The sequence below is a fragment of the Ctenopharyngodon idella genome, chromosome 9 (genome assembly GCF_019924925.1).
Source record: "Ctenopharyngodon idella isolate HZGC_01 chromosome 9, HZGC01, whole genome shotgun sequence".
NCBI lineage: Eukaryota > Metazoa > Chordata > Actinopteri > Cypriniformes > Xenocyprididae > Ctenopharyngodon > Ctenopharyngodon idella.
In genome coordinates, this window is record NC_067228.1 from 32,834,060 (window position 1) to 32,850,339 (window position 16,280).

Genomic DNA, 16,280 nt, shown 5'->3' on the forward strand with positions numbered 1-16,280 from the left:
TAGTATTTCTGTCATGGTCGCGTCGCTCATTGGTCAGAGGCGACTCGTCGCGCGCTCAGATTGGCTGAGTATTGCAGCCAGCTGTACTTCAAAGCACGCGCTCACTATACAACTCGAGTAGAGAGAGTAAAGCTTCAGCGCACTGTCCCTCAGTCACACTGGAACACTGAGTCATTGTTCTCTTCAACTAGCTGTCTAGGAAAGGCCCTGGATATGGCTACGTCTATACTTGGGGTAAGTAAGCATTGACATATATTTTAATTCGACGTGTTTTTGTTCTGTTAGTTTTCTATTGCTAAAACTATTCAGTGTTGCTTGCTTGCCTTCAAACTTTTCAATGACTTTTATTTAGCCTACATTCTAAAAAATAACGATGCCACAAGAGAACCTTTTTAACTTTCAAAATGACGTTTTAATTGTCTAAATTTTCTAGTAGTAGTAGTAGTGCTTTAAAGAATTCTGAAACCAAAACGCTGATTTGAAGAGGCGATAATGAAACTCTGGGAACTCGAAAACCCTGTTCAGCGAAAGAATTCTTTCTGGGGGAAAATGATAATAATAACAACGACATTTGTAAGAGTGCATTGCTTTTTCTTTAATTGAAAAATAACAATACTGCCATAATGCAAACGTGAAATTCTTTGATAATGACCTTTTTAAAACATGACAACTTATTTCAAAACTTGTAGGAAATATTCACAAGTGAAGTAGTTCATTTTCGACCAAATCTTGGTGCTTTGGATTTATTAGACATTTGTCTGATTTTCAAAACACCCCAACTATGTTTTATAGTCTAGTAAAGAGCACAAACTTTTCATCCAAACAGGAAGAGCCGCGGTTTGGAACTACCCCTTTAGCGATGCTGGCTGCAACCTGCAACAAAATTGGCAACACCAGTCCCCTCACGACTCTACCCGACTCCAGTGCGTTTTCCAAAGGCGGATTTCATCCCTGGAAAAGATCCTCGTCGAGCTGCAACTTGGGCTCCAGCCTGCCCGGATTCACAGTCGCCACAAGCCGAAGCACCTCCGGACTAACGACCACCACCGGCACGGGTAACAGCGCTTTCTGTCTGGCCTCGACCTCGCCAACCTCCTCCGCGTTCTCCGCCGAATACAGCAGCTTGTTCTCCAACACGGCGAGCGTTTCCTCGCAGGAGTCAGGACAGTCCGCCTTCATTTCCAAAGTTCACTCCTCGGCAGAGACTCTATATCCGCGGGTCGGCATGGCGCACCCTTATGAATCGTGGTACAAGTCCGGCTTTCACTCCACCATCTCGGGCGAGGTGGCCAACGGCGCGTCCACGTGGTGGGACGTGCACACGAACCCGGGCTCGTGGCTCGAGGTTCAAAACCCGGCCGGCACTTTGCAAAGTTCGCTGCACTCCGGAACCCCACAAGCCATCCACTCCCAGCTCAGCGGCTACAATCCGGACTTCTCCAGCCTCACGCACTCGGCGTTCAGCTCCACCGGCATCAGCCCCACGGCGTCCCACCTCCTGTCGACCAGCCAACACCTGTTGACGCAGGAAGGATTCAAAACTGTGATCCCCACTTACACGGACGCGTCGGCCACAAACGCTATGATATCCGGCGCCAGCTCGGGCATCGGGACCTCGTCCAGGTCGTCCAGGAGATACTCCGGACGGGCCACATGCGACTGCCCGAACTGCCAGGAGGCGGAGCGGCTCGGGCCTGCGGGCGCCAGCCTACGGAGGAAAGGACTTCATAGCTGTCACATCCCGGGCTGCGGTAAAGTCTACGGGAAAACGTCTCACCTCAAAGCGCATCTGAGGTGGCACACCGGCGAGAGGCCCTTTGTGTGCAACTGGCTTTTTTGCGGCAAACGTTTCACCAGGTCAGACGAGCTCCAGAGGCACCTGCGCACTCACACGGGCGAGAAGCGATTTGCTTGCCCGGTGTGCAACAAGCGCTTCATGCGGAGCGACCACTTGAGCAAACACATCAAAACACACACCGCTGGAGGTGGAGGCAAAAAGGGCAGCGATAGCGACACCGACACCAGCAACCTGGAGACCCCCAGGTCTGAGTCCCCCGAACTGATTTTAGAGGGTGTAAACCCGCGGGTCACGGTCAAAGACCAGTCTCCACACCACGAGTCCTGAGGCATTTTCCTCCTAGGCGAATCGAGAAAAAAGGAAACGGGTCTGGAGTATGTGACAAACTCTCCATTTCTCAGAAAAGCGATCGAGACACTGCATTGGAAAACGCAAATTCAGTGCGACACTGGCTATTTCTGCTCCGCACAGACGAACGCCTCAGCTTTCCGGACGATAAAGTCTTGTCAAGGCTCAGTGTTTTAACGGCGGACATTTGATGTGGAATGAGTGGGCAAAAGAGGGAACTAAATAACCACGGCCGCCGGTTGAGCTAATTGTGTACATATATCCACAAAAATAACATGTTATTTTTCCCTGTAAATGTTACTTATGATTGTTTTGTGGTGGATCCTGAAATTCAGGGAATTTTCTTTCCTTTCGACGCACTTTGTGGATGTCAGTATGTATGTTACACAGCTATTTAAAATTCATTTAACCTTTCCTTTACCTTGCTAAAAAATATATAAATGTTTAATTGTATAAAGTCACGCTTATAAGGCTTTCATTTTGTAATTAAAGGGATTTAAAATCTAAAGCTTGGGTTGTCTGATGCAAATGTTTTCATCAAAATTATCTGAATCCAACTGAGGCTATACAATCGCTCAAAGCCAAATGCGCATAATTATTACGAATATATATTTACATTTTGGGGTAAAAAAAAAAAAAATAATAATAATAATAATAATGCAGACTAAACATCGGTATTTTTTCCCATTGGGGTAAATCAATAGTTAATGCCCCGGAAAGGCATTTTTGTCCAAATGAAAATCTTGTTAAATAGTATTAATTATGACTTGGAGCACATCGCAGCCCCATGTGTCTTGTATTGGCGATTAGGGATTCGTGTCTTATCAAATATCTAATTACTCTCCGAGACATCATTTGTTCAGCAGCTCTTTATCGCACATTTTCCGAGGGGATTCAGTGACAAAGGGCCTCTGAATATTTATTTGAATTGCTCAAATTAACTGCTTAAATTTGCATGTCAAACGGAAAATGTCCATCCGAGAGAGGGCTGAAGGCATAAAGCATCGTTTAGCTTTTATAAAACGCTACACTTGATTTGGTGTTATGAGAACAGTTTTCCCCCCTTCTTTCTTTCTTTTTTTTTTTCTTGCCTTTTCTGGATGCCACTTTTGAAAGGGGAAATTGGGAGAGGCCTTATGCAAATGTTGAATTTAAAATGCTCTCGCAGTCAAATGGTCTCTGGCTGTTATTTGAATATCAGTGGCCCTGTACTGAAAAGGTTCAAGGATGCTCTCTGACTTCTTTGTGTTTATCCAGTGCAGCGTCCGATCCCACAAAACCCGGCGGAATAATTACAGCTCGAGCCCTGCCTGGGAACTCGTTAGGGAACTGCAAACGCTTTCTGTGCTACAAGGTAAATTGACCAGAAGGCAATAGACTAAAATTATTTTCATTTCCTTTTGTGTGCTGGTTGCCGCAGTAGCCTATTCAGGAAAAAAAAAAAAAAATACACAAATAGAAAATGGTCCATTATCATTTAATGACCTCATGAAAAACTGATAACATTTTGCAAATAACGAATAAAAAAAATATGGATAGTTTATAGCTAAATCATTAAACTGTGGTCAAATATCTAGGGTTTAAAAATAGCTAGATAAATACAACAAAAATGCAATTTCCGTCTTACAACAATTTAGGCGATGTTTTCTCCGGCGTGCAGAACACAATTCTCAGTCTTTTAAAAGTTAATGTAGGATGCGACGATTTTATTGCACACAATTCAAAATTTGTGTTACGGAAATGAGCGCTATTTGGGCGTGAAGGTATTCACGAGCACGCTTTACAATTATATGGTTCTATTAAGGTTTACAAACGGGAGCTTATACATGGACAAGATCTAAGTGCTTTTCAGTCTTTTGGAAGGGAATGATGCGCCTGGGGTTGCGGACAGTAGCGCTGTCACTCACGGCCTTTTGTTCGCGTTTTTCTGGAATGCCCTCTGACTGCGCGCGAGGCAGAAGTCAGCTTTGTTTGCGCGCGGTAATAAAAGAGTGATCAAAGAGGAGCGCCGCTCCGGCCGCAGCGCGGGAAACTCAGCCGTGACGGTGATGCGAGTTTCCCGCGCAACCTCCTCTTTCATCTCCCTTTTGGTTAGAAAAATGTCCATCAAGCGCAGATCATGTTTACAAATTAAATGATTATAAATTATTATATATCAATGATTCACTTTAGCGAATGCTAATGTTTTACTGTCACATTTAGTGTTCACATGTTTTCCAGTGAAAAGCAGAAACTAAAGTAGTCAGTGTTTATATTCCCTTAATAAAAAATAATTTAATTGCAATTGAATCGAATTTTGATACCTCAGAGCCACACTTGATGAAGTGAGGGTTTGTTATTTCGCGCGAGTTGGTTAATGACTATGTGCTCGATTAATGTGATGTATTTCAGGCATTAAAAATCATGTTGGTCATACGTGTATAAAGTAATGTAACACTGTAAATTTTAGATGCCAGTTTTCTCATGTATTTTCAGTTTTGAACGCCACCACTTCTACATGAGGAATAGAAGCGTTGGATTTTGTATTCGGTTATATTTAACTATCAGTTGCCAATTTGAGAGTCGTTAAACATGGCTAATTCGTTTTGTAGCCAAACACAATAAAAATAATAAATAAGTAATCCTGAATTTATAACAATCACAACTACCAAAACAGAAGTCCACAATAAGTGGAAAACTACAAATCCCTTTTAACTAACTAATTTCAGTGTTCTATGAGGTTGAAGAGTTGTAACTGGTATCAAGTTGTGTAAGACATTCATAACACCTGTATCTTTACAAACGGATTTAAGATAAAGAAGGAGCTACAAAAACCATAAATCATAGTTTAATGAACAAACTGCAAAACAAATCATTCAAGGTATTATGTGTGGAATATACACCCCTTCAAGGAGTCAAACAAACATTACATTTGAGGAGGGCTAAAGCTTAGAGAAAAGAGAACATGTGTAGAAGCAGGACTACAGCAAACATATTGAAAACACTGAAAGAATTGAAAGAATGAGTCAAACGTCCTTTTAATTCTAGGTCTATAACAGGTTCAGTTTCTACATTCTCATGGCGCCCTCTTCTGGAGAAATCCCCAGTGCTGCCCGTCAATGGAAAACCATTGGGAAAGCAAACAATTTACCCAAAACATTTGAGATTCTGTCATCATTTAGTACCCCTCATGTCGGTCCAAACTCTAAAGACTCAAACAGAAAAGGAAATTAAAAATATATCTATATTTAAACATCTCATTTCGTTACAACAGCAGTTCAGTGACGTCTATCAAGTTACGAAAATGAAAAAAGAATAAAAGCACTATAGTCCTCTGAATGTCATAACTTTGTGACAGACTAACTTTAAAGTCATCTCTCACTAAAAAATCCTGCCCTTCGCTAAAGCTCTTGATACCAAATATGACCAAGTGTCATTGGTTCTCAGGTGACCAAGAGAACTTCAACTAAAAGGGAATGTTTACAAAAATAATGACTTGAATTTCACTTTTCTGTCACACAAAAAATAACTTTAAAAGATGTGTAATACAGCACAAGAGCCACATGGACCTCTATTAAAGGGATAGTTCACCCAACAATGAAAATTCTGTCATCATTTACTCACCCTCAAGTTGTTCCAAACCTGTATGAGTTTCTTTCTTCTGCTGAACACAGAAGAAGATATTTTGAAGAATGTTGTTAACCAGACAGTTGATGGTAGACATAGTATTTTTTTTCTTCCTACTATGGAAATCAATGGCTACATCAACTGTTTGATTACCAACTTTCTTCAAAATATCTTCTTTTGTGTTCAACAGAAGAAAGAAACTCATATGGGTTTGGAACAACATGAGGGTGAGTAAATGATGACAAACTTTTCATTTTTTGGTGAACTATCCCTTTAAGGTGCTGCTTTGTCATTTTGGAGCTATTAAGGTATAATATACAAAAAAAAAAAAAAAAAAGAACGGCTAGGGTATTTATAAATGGTCAGGGTTTGGAATGATATGAGGGGGAGTAAATGATGTAAGAAGTTTCCTTTGAATGAATCCTTTAATCTGAGATTAAAGACAAAGTAATGATGGTGTCAGATGGACTACTCATTTCTTCCTCTCTGCATCTCTGCCATCACTTCTGCCGTGTTTTTCTGAGCCCCTCCCTCGTTCCCGACTGACACTCCTCCTTTTGACATTTCTATCACAGTTTCTCTCTCGGTCCCGACTTCTGCTTCTTTCCCTCTGTTCTCTACTCCGGTCTCTTTTCTCCCTGCTCGTGCTCCTGCGCCTCTCCTTACCTCTTTCTTTCTCATCTCTCCTTCGCTGAGGGCTTCTGCTCCTGCTTCTTTCTCTCCTCCTCTCCCTACTCCTGCTCCTGTGTTTATCTTTACCTCTCTCTTTGTCCTCCCTCCATCTCTCTCTGCTGTCCTTGCTCTCTGCCTCTTCTCTACTGTGTTTGGGATGTGTGTGTTTGGAGTCCAGACTGTGGGCGCGTTCTTTGCCCTGCTCAGAGCTGCTGTCGCTGGAGGAGTCCCTCCTTCTCTTCCTCTTCTTCTTGGCTTTCTTTCCGGAGTGTTTGTCATCGTCAGAGTCGCTGCTGCTGTCACTGCTGTCTGAGGAGCTGCTGGATGAACTCTCACTCTTCGCTTGCTTCTTTTTCTGCTTCTTTTTGCTCTTCTTTTTCTCCTTTTTGCTCTTCTTCTTCTTCTCCTTTTTCTTTTCAAGACGGTCAAGTTTTCTAAAAGGAAGAAGGGGATGAGAGTTGTAATTATAATTCAAAATGTTTGGGGGCAGTACTTTTTTTTTTTTTTTTTTTTAAAGAAATTAATACTTTTATTCAGCAATGACATAATAAATTGACTAAAAGTGACAGTGAAGACATTTATAATGTTATAAAAGATATATATTTTATATAAATGCTGTTCTTTTGAACTTTTATTTGTCGAAGAATCCTGAGAAAAGTATAATGGTTTCCACAACATTGATAATAATCAGAAATGTTTCTTGAGCATCAAATCATCATATTAGAATGATTTCTGAAGGATCATGTGACACTGAAGACTGGAGTAATGATGCTGAAAATTCAGCTTTGATCACAGGAATAAAATACATTTTAACATTTATTCATATTGAAAATGGTTTATTTTAAATTGCAAAAATATATCATTTTTTCTGTATGTTTTGATCAAATATATGCAGCCTTGGTGAGCAGAAGTAATGTCTTTCAAAAACATTAAAGCATATTACTGACCCATACTGTACACAGTGCTGGGTAGTAACTGATTACATGTAATCTGAATTACGTAATCAGATTCAAAAAATTATGTAGCCTACATGTAATTACATATTATAACATTTTAAAATACTCATAATCAGACTACAGTTTTTTGTTTTTTATTGATTACATGTTATTCTCATTCATTAATTCTCCCTACTACTACTTTTTTATCTTTCAGATTTTCCTTTCTAAAAAAGCCTACTGCTTACATATATTAAGAAGCTCTTCCAGGGTTGTGGAATTGCACTAGTTTGATCATTGGACTTACAGAAATCACTTCACTTTTAACAATTTTTTTCTCAACATTACATATCTAATCAACTCCTGATGAACACATTCATTATTATTTGAATTATATATCAGTTAGTCATTTAACCATGTATTACTGTCTCTGGAAGGCTTTTGTCTTTAAAACACATTAAAATTCACACTCTTTCATATTTACATGCAATGCAGGGATTCCCCAACTTTTTTGTCATAATATATTTACTTGAAATCAGCTAATGGTCACATGAAATGCGTGGTAAACAAATCATTTTTTTTTTTTTTTAGTTAAGTGTTTAATTTTGATTGTTTTTATTTTAAAAATAATTGTTTAATTTTACATTTTTCTGATTTAATTGCTTAATAGCTTTTTATTAAACAGACCCCAGTCTGGGAAACACCAACGTAATGTAATATTTAATGCACTTTATGTTGTTAATAACAAAGAATGGAATGTATTTTCTTTCTCTTTGTATTTTTATATCAATATGGTACAAGATTATCCTATTCAAATCAATGTGATAAATGAGTTAGGTCAAAAGTAATCTAAAAGTAATCCAAAAGTAGTCGGATTATATTACCTTAAATGTGTAATGTAATGGATTACATTACTAACAACAATTTTTGTCATGTAATGGAATCAGTAACAGGCTATTTGTAAGTAATCTACACAGCACCGACTCTGTAAATATATACACCCATCTATCTATCTATCTATCTATCTATATACACACACACACACACACATATATACACAGTATATTGCCAAAAGTTTGCAGCTATAACAGCCTCAACTCTTCTGGGAAGGCTTTCCACAAGGTTTAGGAGTGTGTTTATGGGAATTTTTGAAGATTCTTCTAGAAGCGCATTTGTGAGGTCAGGCAGTGATGTTGGCGAGAAGGCCTGGCTCACAGTCTCCGCTCTAATTCATCCCAAAGGTGTCTATCGGTTTGAGGTTTGTGCAGGCCAGTCAAGTTCCTCCACACCAAACTCACTCCTCCATGTCTTTATGGACCTTGCTTTGTGCACTGGTGCGGAGTCATGTTGGAACAGGAAGGGGCCATCCCCAAACTGTTCCCACAAAGTTGGGAGCATGAAATTGTTCAAAATGTCTTGGTATGCTGATTAAGAGTTTCTTTCAAATAAGGGGCTCTAGAGTCCAGTGGCGGCGTGCTTTACACCACTGCATCTGACGCTTTGCATTGCATTTGGTGATGTAAGGCTTGGATGCAGCTGCTCGGCCATGGAAACCCATTCCATGAAGCTCTCTACACACTGTTCTTGAGCTAATCTGAAGGCCACATGAAGTTTGGAGGTCTGCAGCTATTGACTCTGCAGAAAGTTGGTGACTTCTGCGCACTGTGCGCCTCAGCATGCGCTGACCACACTCTGTGATTTTACGTGGCCTACCACTTCGTGGCTGAGTTGCTGTTGTTCCCAGTTGCTTCCACTTTGTTATGATACCACTAACAGTTGACCATGGAATATTTAGTAGTGAGGAAATTTCACAAATGGACTTATTGCACAGGTGGCAACCTATCACGGTACCATGCTTGAATTCACTGAGCTCCTGAGAGCGACCCATTCTTTCATAAATGTTTGTAGAAGCAGTCTGCATGCCTAGGTGCTTGATTTTATACACCTGTGGCCATGGAAGTGACTGGAACACCTGAATTCAATGATTTGGAGGGGTGTCCCAATACCTTTGGCAATATATAGATTATTTTTTTTAATTTTTTTTTGTATTATTATTATTGTAATGCAGAAGGCAGAGGCTGATGAAGTCACTACTCACATTAAACAGCTAATTAAACTGAAATAATTATAAATAATTCAAATGTTAGATATTCTACTTAATATTTTAGATAAAAAAAATGATATTGATAATGTAACTAACATTAAAATTATAATATGAATTATATTATAATATTATATTTTATTTATAACAATTTATATTAATAGTAATTAGATGATCAATTATTACATTATTATGAAGATATGTGGTTGTGTAAGTGTAATAAATAATCAAACCTAAGCAGTTTCTGTTTCTGTTTGGTAGACAGAGATTTCAGGAACTCCACCTCAGGGTCGTCTTCTTCCTCGCTAGCCACAAACTCCTGAAGCACAAAAACACATATTAGCAAACACACACACACACACACACACACACACACTGACCATACATATACAAGAGCCCAATCAGAAAGGCACTTTTGTGCAGAACCAGTGTGAAATCCAGCATGTCTCTATAGTCTTGTAATTGTAGTTGTTGGTCTCATCAGTTCCAGTCTAACCCTTCAACCGGCGGGAATCGCTTGTGAGCCGCCTGTTCAATAATTGGACGTTTTTCTGCAATCACACACTGAGCTCCAGACATGAATATCATGGGTCATATTTGGGCAGGGTCCAGGAGATTACCTGTGCTGGATCACTCATGGTCGTGTCCCTCCCAAGGACACATTTCTTCAGCGCAAAGCCACTGTTTCGCATCTCTGCCATTAACTCGGAGGGGTGCATCGACGGACCTGTTAGGACAAATCAGTCTTTCAGAACAAATAATGTGTGATCAGGCCCCCCCTCTGAGAGACGTACACTACCGGCTTTGTTAACACAAAGACACAGCAAATCAACTCCCTTATCTCCCAGCTGGGTGAGGCGTACAGTATAATTCTGCCGAAGCAGAGGTTTCATCCAATCAAAACACCAAATAATAACATTTTTCCACCAACACATGAGTAGGATCTATCTCCGCTCTGCAGCTACATACATATTACTGTAGTGCCACACACTGTCAGCAGCTCTCAGGAGACATACCACATTGATCAACTTGAATAACACAAACTCAGAGAGAAGTATCACAATACACAAAACTACCTCTACCAACTCCAAGTTCAGTGGATACTCCACCACAAAAGTCAACTTTCTGTGATTATTATTTTCACACCATGTCGTTCCAAAACTATTTGTTCATACAACAGGCTCAGCAATGTTGTTTTGTTCCCAATATTCTTCAAAATATCTTCTTTTGTGTTCCACAGAAGAAAAAAGGGTCAAACTTTAGTTTAGGGTCCAATTCTCACTATTAACTACGACTTTTGCCTCACTAAACTCTTAATTTACTGCTTATTAATATTTAGTAAGGTAGTTGTTAAGTTTAGGTATTGTGTAGGATTACGGGATGTAGAATATGATCATGCAGAATAAAGCATTAATATGTGCTTTATAAGTACTAATAAACAGTTAATATTCTAGTAATATGCATGATAATAAGCAACTAGTTCATAGTGAGAATTGGACCCTAAACTAAAGTGTTACCAAAAAAGTCATACAGGTTTTGAATGACATGAGGATGAGCAAATGACAGAATTTTTATTTTTTATATCCTTTTAATGGGGATTTTATTCTGAAATTGGATTCAGATAATACGGATAATATAATACTTAACAATAAGGTTTATTTGTTAACATAAGTTAATGTATTAACTAACATGAACTAACCATGAGCAATACATCTGTTACTGTATTTTTTCATCTTTGTTAATGTTAGTTAACAAAAAAATACAGCAGTTCATTGTTTGTTCATGTTACTTCAGTACATTAACTAATGTTAACAATTACAACTAGATTCTAATAATGTATTCGTATATGTTGAAATTAACAATAAACAAAGATTAATAAATGCTGTATGAAAAATACATGTTTCATTCTTAGTTCATGTTAACTAAAGTAGTTAACTAATGTTAACTAATGAAACCTTATTGTAAAGTGTTACTGATAATACAGATAATAACTAGATAATTCAAGTAGTTTGTATATGAAATATTCCATCATATTTTTTATCCTTCAAAAGAAATGAATTTGCTATCTGTGGAAGCTTGTTTCAGCCACTGAATAAATAATAAATAAGTTAATTGTGACTTTTTCTTCACACTTGTGAGTTTATGCGTCACAATTCGGAGAAAAAAAGTCAGTTATAAAGTCAGTCCGAGAAAATATTTTTCTTACAATTCTTTATAACTCACAATTGAGAGAAAAAAAAGTCAAAATTGTGAGTTATAAAGTATAAAAAAAAATTCTAATAATAAAATAAAATTTCTGAATAAAAAAAAATTCTGAGAAAAATAATTTTCTTACAGTTCTGACTTTATAACTCGCAAGAAACTCAGAATTGTGAAATAAATAGTCAAAATTACTTTTTATTTTTTATTTTTTTTTATTATTTTTTATTTTTTTTATATTTTTTTTATTTCATGGCGGAAACAAGCTTCCACAGCCATCACTATATTGATCTACTTCCAACAAAATGAAAATTTTCAGGTTAGCATACTTAAAAATAAACATTCTTTACTAGTATCATATAATCACAAATAATTTATTAGATTAGAGTAGATAATCTAAAATCTTAAAGGCACTTTTATTTATGTTTGTCTACTAGTAACTAGGGTTTGGGGTGGTGTGTGTTCTGACATCATTTTCATGTGGTGCCAAAGGGAATGAGCACATGGCCTTTATAATTCAGGTGACTTGCTCAAAAACAGCTGTATTCAAAAGGGAAGGTCAAGGAGCTTTGTCCAGGTTTTACAGAAATTCTTGGTGTTTTATTAGACATTGTCGCCACCTACAGTTGTGAAAGTGTATATCAGCTCTAATAACAGGCAGATAAAACCTGCATTAAAGTCGCCCTGTGGTGAAAATCAAGGTTTTAATGTTGTTTATATGTCTATGTGCGGTTTTTAATATGCTTTAACCCTGCTCCTGGAGGGCCACCTTCCTGCACACTTCAGTTCCCATCCTGCTCTAACACACTTACTGGTTATACCTTGAACACCAGCTGGTTCAGGTGTGTGATTAGGGTTGGAGCTGGAATCTGTAGGATGGTAGACCTCGAGGAGCAGGGTTGAAGACCCCTGCTTTAAGACAAACCATCTGCAAATTCATCAGTCAACAGTATTTTCTCCTTTACCGTTACCAGAAGCTAATGATTAGTTTATAAGAGTTATAAATATGGATATTTTTCTTACAAAAACACATCACTTAACTTCAGAAGGCCTTTATTAACCCCCTGGAGCCGTATAGATTACTTTTATGATGGATGGATGCATATTTTCGGGCTTCAAAATCTAGGGTACCATTCACTGCCATTATAAAGCTTAGAAGAGCCAGGATATTAACTCTGATTGTGTTTGACTGAAAGAAGAAAGTCATATACACCTAGGATGGCTTGAGGGTGAGTAAATTATGGGTTAATTTTAATTTTTGGGTGAACTATCCCTTTAAATCTGCAATGTACCAAAGACCGTCTTAAAAACACGGTTTGAAACCATCAGCATGTGGGCGGGGCTTTTCTCCACTGACTTTTTATGTTGCTCAGAGTGTTTCTAAAGATACTGATTGTTAGAAGGCAGCTGTCTGATTCTGAGATGCCGAACGAGAACATGGTTTGTGTAACACTAGCAACACATTATTAGCTGTTTGATAACGCAGTCAAGCCAAAGGCTAATCATATTAATTAACGTTGTAGAGATCGATACATAGAACACATTACCATTCTGATACATGGACTTGTAGACGAGCCTTTCTCACCCTGATCATACAGAATATAAGGAAAGAGCAGTATACCTGCTTCATCACTGGCCATAGAGCTGGCGTTGATCCCCGACAGACCAAAGAGAGGACACTCACGATCCGTGTTCACATGACCCCATTTATGACACTTAATGCAGCGCACATTACGCACCTAAAACAATTCAAGAACAAGAAAACAAGCACAGTGTCCGCATGTTCACTGCATTTAGACATTTGTGGATCAGCAATAACATACATTTATGAAGGTGTAGACCACAAAATTAAACATCACCTGAATGCCAAAAGGCTGATCTCGAATATTCATGTCATCCTTTGCATACCTGATGAGTAAAATATCAGTAAGAAATGCATAAAAGTGCAAATTTGAGATCAAGCATCACTCATCAACTAGTGAACTTACTTTTCACGAGGAGCTACTTTCTGCCACTCAAACTTGTACTCAGACTCTCCTCCCTAAAGATCAAAAAAGCATGAGGTGACATGAGCTGAAACTATCAGATCAGATGCCTCTAGAATATGCCTTCTTATCCTTCTAAAGCCTGACATATGAAATAATAGTCAGAAAAATCTAATTTTTGAAATGGAACAGTTTATTGAACATTTAGACAAAAACTCGGTTGAGTATCATATTTGATACGTCAGGCTAGAGCTGCACGATTCTGGGTAAACTGAGAATCACAATTTTTGGTTTCAAATAGAGATCACGATTCTCCCATGATTCTAAATTATCAACTAAAAAAATAACATGTAATTTACTAGAGGTTCAGACATCATGTTAACTGCTGCAGTCTATTTAAAAAAAAAAAAAATTAATTAGGATTCTTTTATTTTTAACCGGTTTGAGTGAATGATTCAATGACTCACTCATAAATACTTCACTTGTTTCATTACTGGATGAATCAGCGTTTTTGAACGAATCTCTTGAATTAATGATTCAATGACAAACATTTTTAACAGTCACTTGTCGCCACCTACTGGTGTAACAATGTAACTGATACAAATCTTTATTTATAGCTTCAAATAAAGAGGTGATTTACTCTATTCTGATCACTACCATAGCCATCAGTGTTTATATCCGAACTATAAACTTTTAACTACACAACTGCTCTCTCTGGCTCAGCGGCAGCGCCAATGCAGATTTGAATCAGTGTGATCATACTTCTCAAAGATTTAATAGACACAGGTGAATTGCTGTCATTTAGGAATAAGATCTCGATGTTTTAACAATTAATCGCGCAGCTCTACATCAGGCTTTTCATATGGTATGATATAGGAGAATATTAAACTCATACTTGGAGGAAAAATGCCTCAATTAAAACTTTAACATGTAAAATAACTTTACCTCTTTAGTCTCCTCTGCAGGAAGTTGGTGATGATAGAAAGAAAAAGAAAAAAAAAAACAAGTAAATATTTACACTTTAGTTTAACTTTTTTTTTTTTTCAGTTTCTTGATTTTCTAACAATTTTGACTGCATAAAGATCTTGTATGTCATTAGGTTTAGTCATGATTTGCAAGCAAATGATCAGTTACATTGTTTTAATGACTAATTCTACAGATTTTTTTTTAACAATGTGGTGAAAAAGTTTCTAACCTTTAGATGCTCCAGGAGGTGCTTCATACATAAAATTAAGGCCATTTTTCACACGATCATCTCCCATCAACAGTCTGGAATACAAAACAACCAACAGGACCATTTCAATTTACAGGTAAATGCCCGATTATCTCCACAACATCAGCAGCACACGTGACTGTGGGTCTGAGAGATTGAGAGGACTTCTCTGACCTGTTGTTGTACGTGTCCTGCTCCTTCAGGTAAGCCTGCATCAATTCCTCCTGCTGCTTCTTCTCGAAGGTTAATTTTTGCTCTGCGATCCATACCTGAGAATCAAAGTGATGAAGAGTTTAACACATCAGAAACACCAGTTTGTCTCTCAACATTCAAACTTCCTCTGGAAACATCTGACACCAGACTCTGCTTTCTATATGTTTAACCGAGCTAACCGAACGAATAACAACTTAACAACCATATAATGTGTTTGTTAATAAATACATGTGCATATTCACAAATAACCAAAATGCCGTGATATATATATATATATATATATATATAAAGAAGATCTGAACTAATGATGACACCAGAGCAATACTTGCTTGCTAGCGAAAACCTCCCGCTTACCTTCTTTATGTTGGATTTTGAAGCAGGATGAAAATCTTTCTTGCACATGAAATTAGCAAAAGATTTCCCCATCGTTGACCCTCAGCGTAACGACCAAAATGTTATTAAAACCCGATGTTATCGTTTTCCGCCGAACAACACCAAAACACCAGCAGCGGCGCTTCTTTATGACGCAATCAAAACAGCACTTCCGGGTTTTTTCATAATATTTAATTAAGCTGCTACTTTTATTAACTAAATTTCGTATACATAAATTGAAAGAAATCTATAAGTTCAACAATACCTAAAACAATTTATAGTTTAAAAAGAAAGCTGTAAAGTGTGTTAATATTTGTAAACATTTTTATGTTTTTATTTACCTTTTTGTGTTTATTTTTTAATCTTTTTTATTTCATTTATCTTATTTTATTTTATTCTATTTATTTTTATTTTTTTAAGGTTTATTCTAATGGCCTTTATTTGTAAATCTTTCAAAACAATTAAAAATCATCCTGTTTTTTCCTAGTGATTTTATTTTAAATTACAAAACATGTACATATCGTACTTCGAAAGGTAGTACATAGTAATACAGCATAATATTACTTAAAGAACTGTCAAATCACAAATCAATCATGCACTTCATTTTTATTAATTTTTATAATAATATTATTTAATTTATGTAATTGTATTTGCACTCCTGTAGTATTTGTTTTTATAACATATTTATTGGTTTACATATTATGTATTACTAAACTTATTATATATTAATAAACTATTTTATGACGCTGTTAAAAGGTTAAAAACAGCCAATCAAAAATGCTGCTACACGACCACGTGACTCGACGCGGACTGAAAGCGCCGCGCCCCCGCCCACTTA

General features: G+C 37.5%; 2 protein-coding genes across 2 annotated transcripts; one reads left to right on the plus strand and one right to left on the minus strand.

The window, feature by feature from the left end:
* Nucleotides 1-74: 74 nt before the first annotated feature.
* Nucleotides 75-6,092, plus strand: sp9 (sp9 transcription factor). The gene is made up of 2 exons (XM_051906266.1): nt 75-234; nt 827-6,092. The coding sequence occupies exons 1-2, from the start codon at nt 214-216 to the stop codon at nt 2,123-2,125; spliced, it is 1,320 nt and encodes a 439-aa protein (XP_051762226.1). The 5' UTR covers nt 75-213; the 3' UTR covers nt 2,126-6,092.
* cir1 (corepressor interacting with RBPJ, CIR1) lies at nt 4,958-15,629 on the minus strand. Its single transcript, XM_051906267.1, has 10 exons — nt 15,425-15,629; nt 15,032-15,126; nt 14,840-14,913; nt 14,590-14,603; nt 13,648-13,700; nt 13,519-13,567; nt 13,281-13,398; nt 10,081-10,187; nt 9,694-9,779; nt 4,958-6,858 (listed from the first exon to the last, which is right to left on the minus strand). The coding sequence occupies exons 1-10, from the start codon at nt 15,494-15,496 to the stop codon at nt 6,225-6,227; spliced, it is 1,302 nt and encodes a 433-aa protein (XP_051762227.1). The 5' UTR covers nt 15,497-15,629; the 3' UTR covers nt 4,958-6,224.
* Nucleotides 15,630-16,280: the final 651 nt, after the last annotated feature.

What these genes read in the sequence shown, in the direction of transcription:
- sp9 (XM_051906266.1), top strand. Translation starts at nt 214, where the DNA reads ATGGCTACGTCTATACTTGGG. An exon ending in TGGCTACGTCTATACTTGGG is followed by an intron (nt 235 to 826) that starts GTAAGTAAGCAT and finishes TCATCCAAACAG; the next exon opens with GAAGAGCCGCGGTTTGGAAC.
- cir1 (XM_051906267.1), bottom strand. Translation starts at nt 15,496, where the DNA reads ATGGGGAAATCTTTTGCTAATTTCATGTGCAAGAAAGATTTTCATCCT. An exon ending in CAGGACACGTACAACAACAG is followed by an intron (nt 14,914 to 15,031) that starts GTCAGAGAAGTC and finishes TTTGTATTCCAG; the next exon opens with ACTGTTGATGGGAGATGATC. An exon ending in CCATGAGTGATCCAGCACAG is followed by an intron (nt 9,780 to 10,080) that starts GTAATCTCCTGG and finishes TTTGTGCTTCAG; the next exon opens with GAGTTTGTGGCTAGCGAGGA.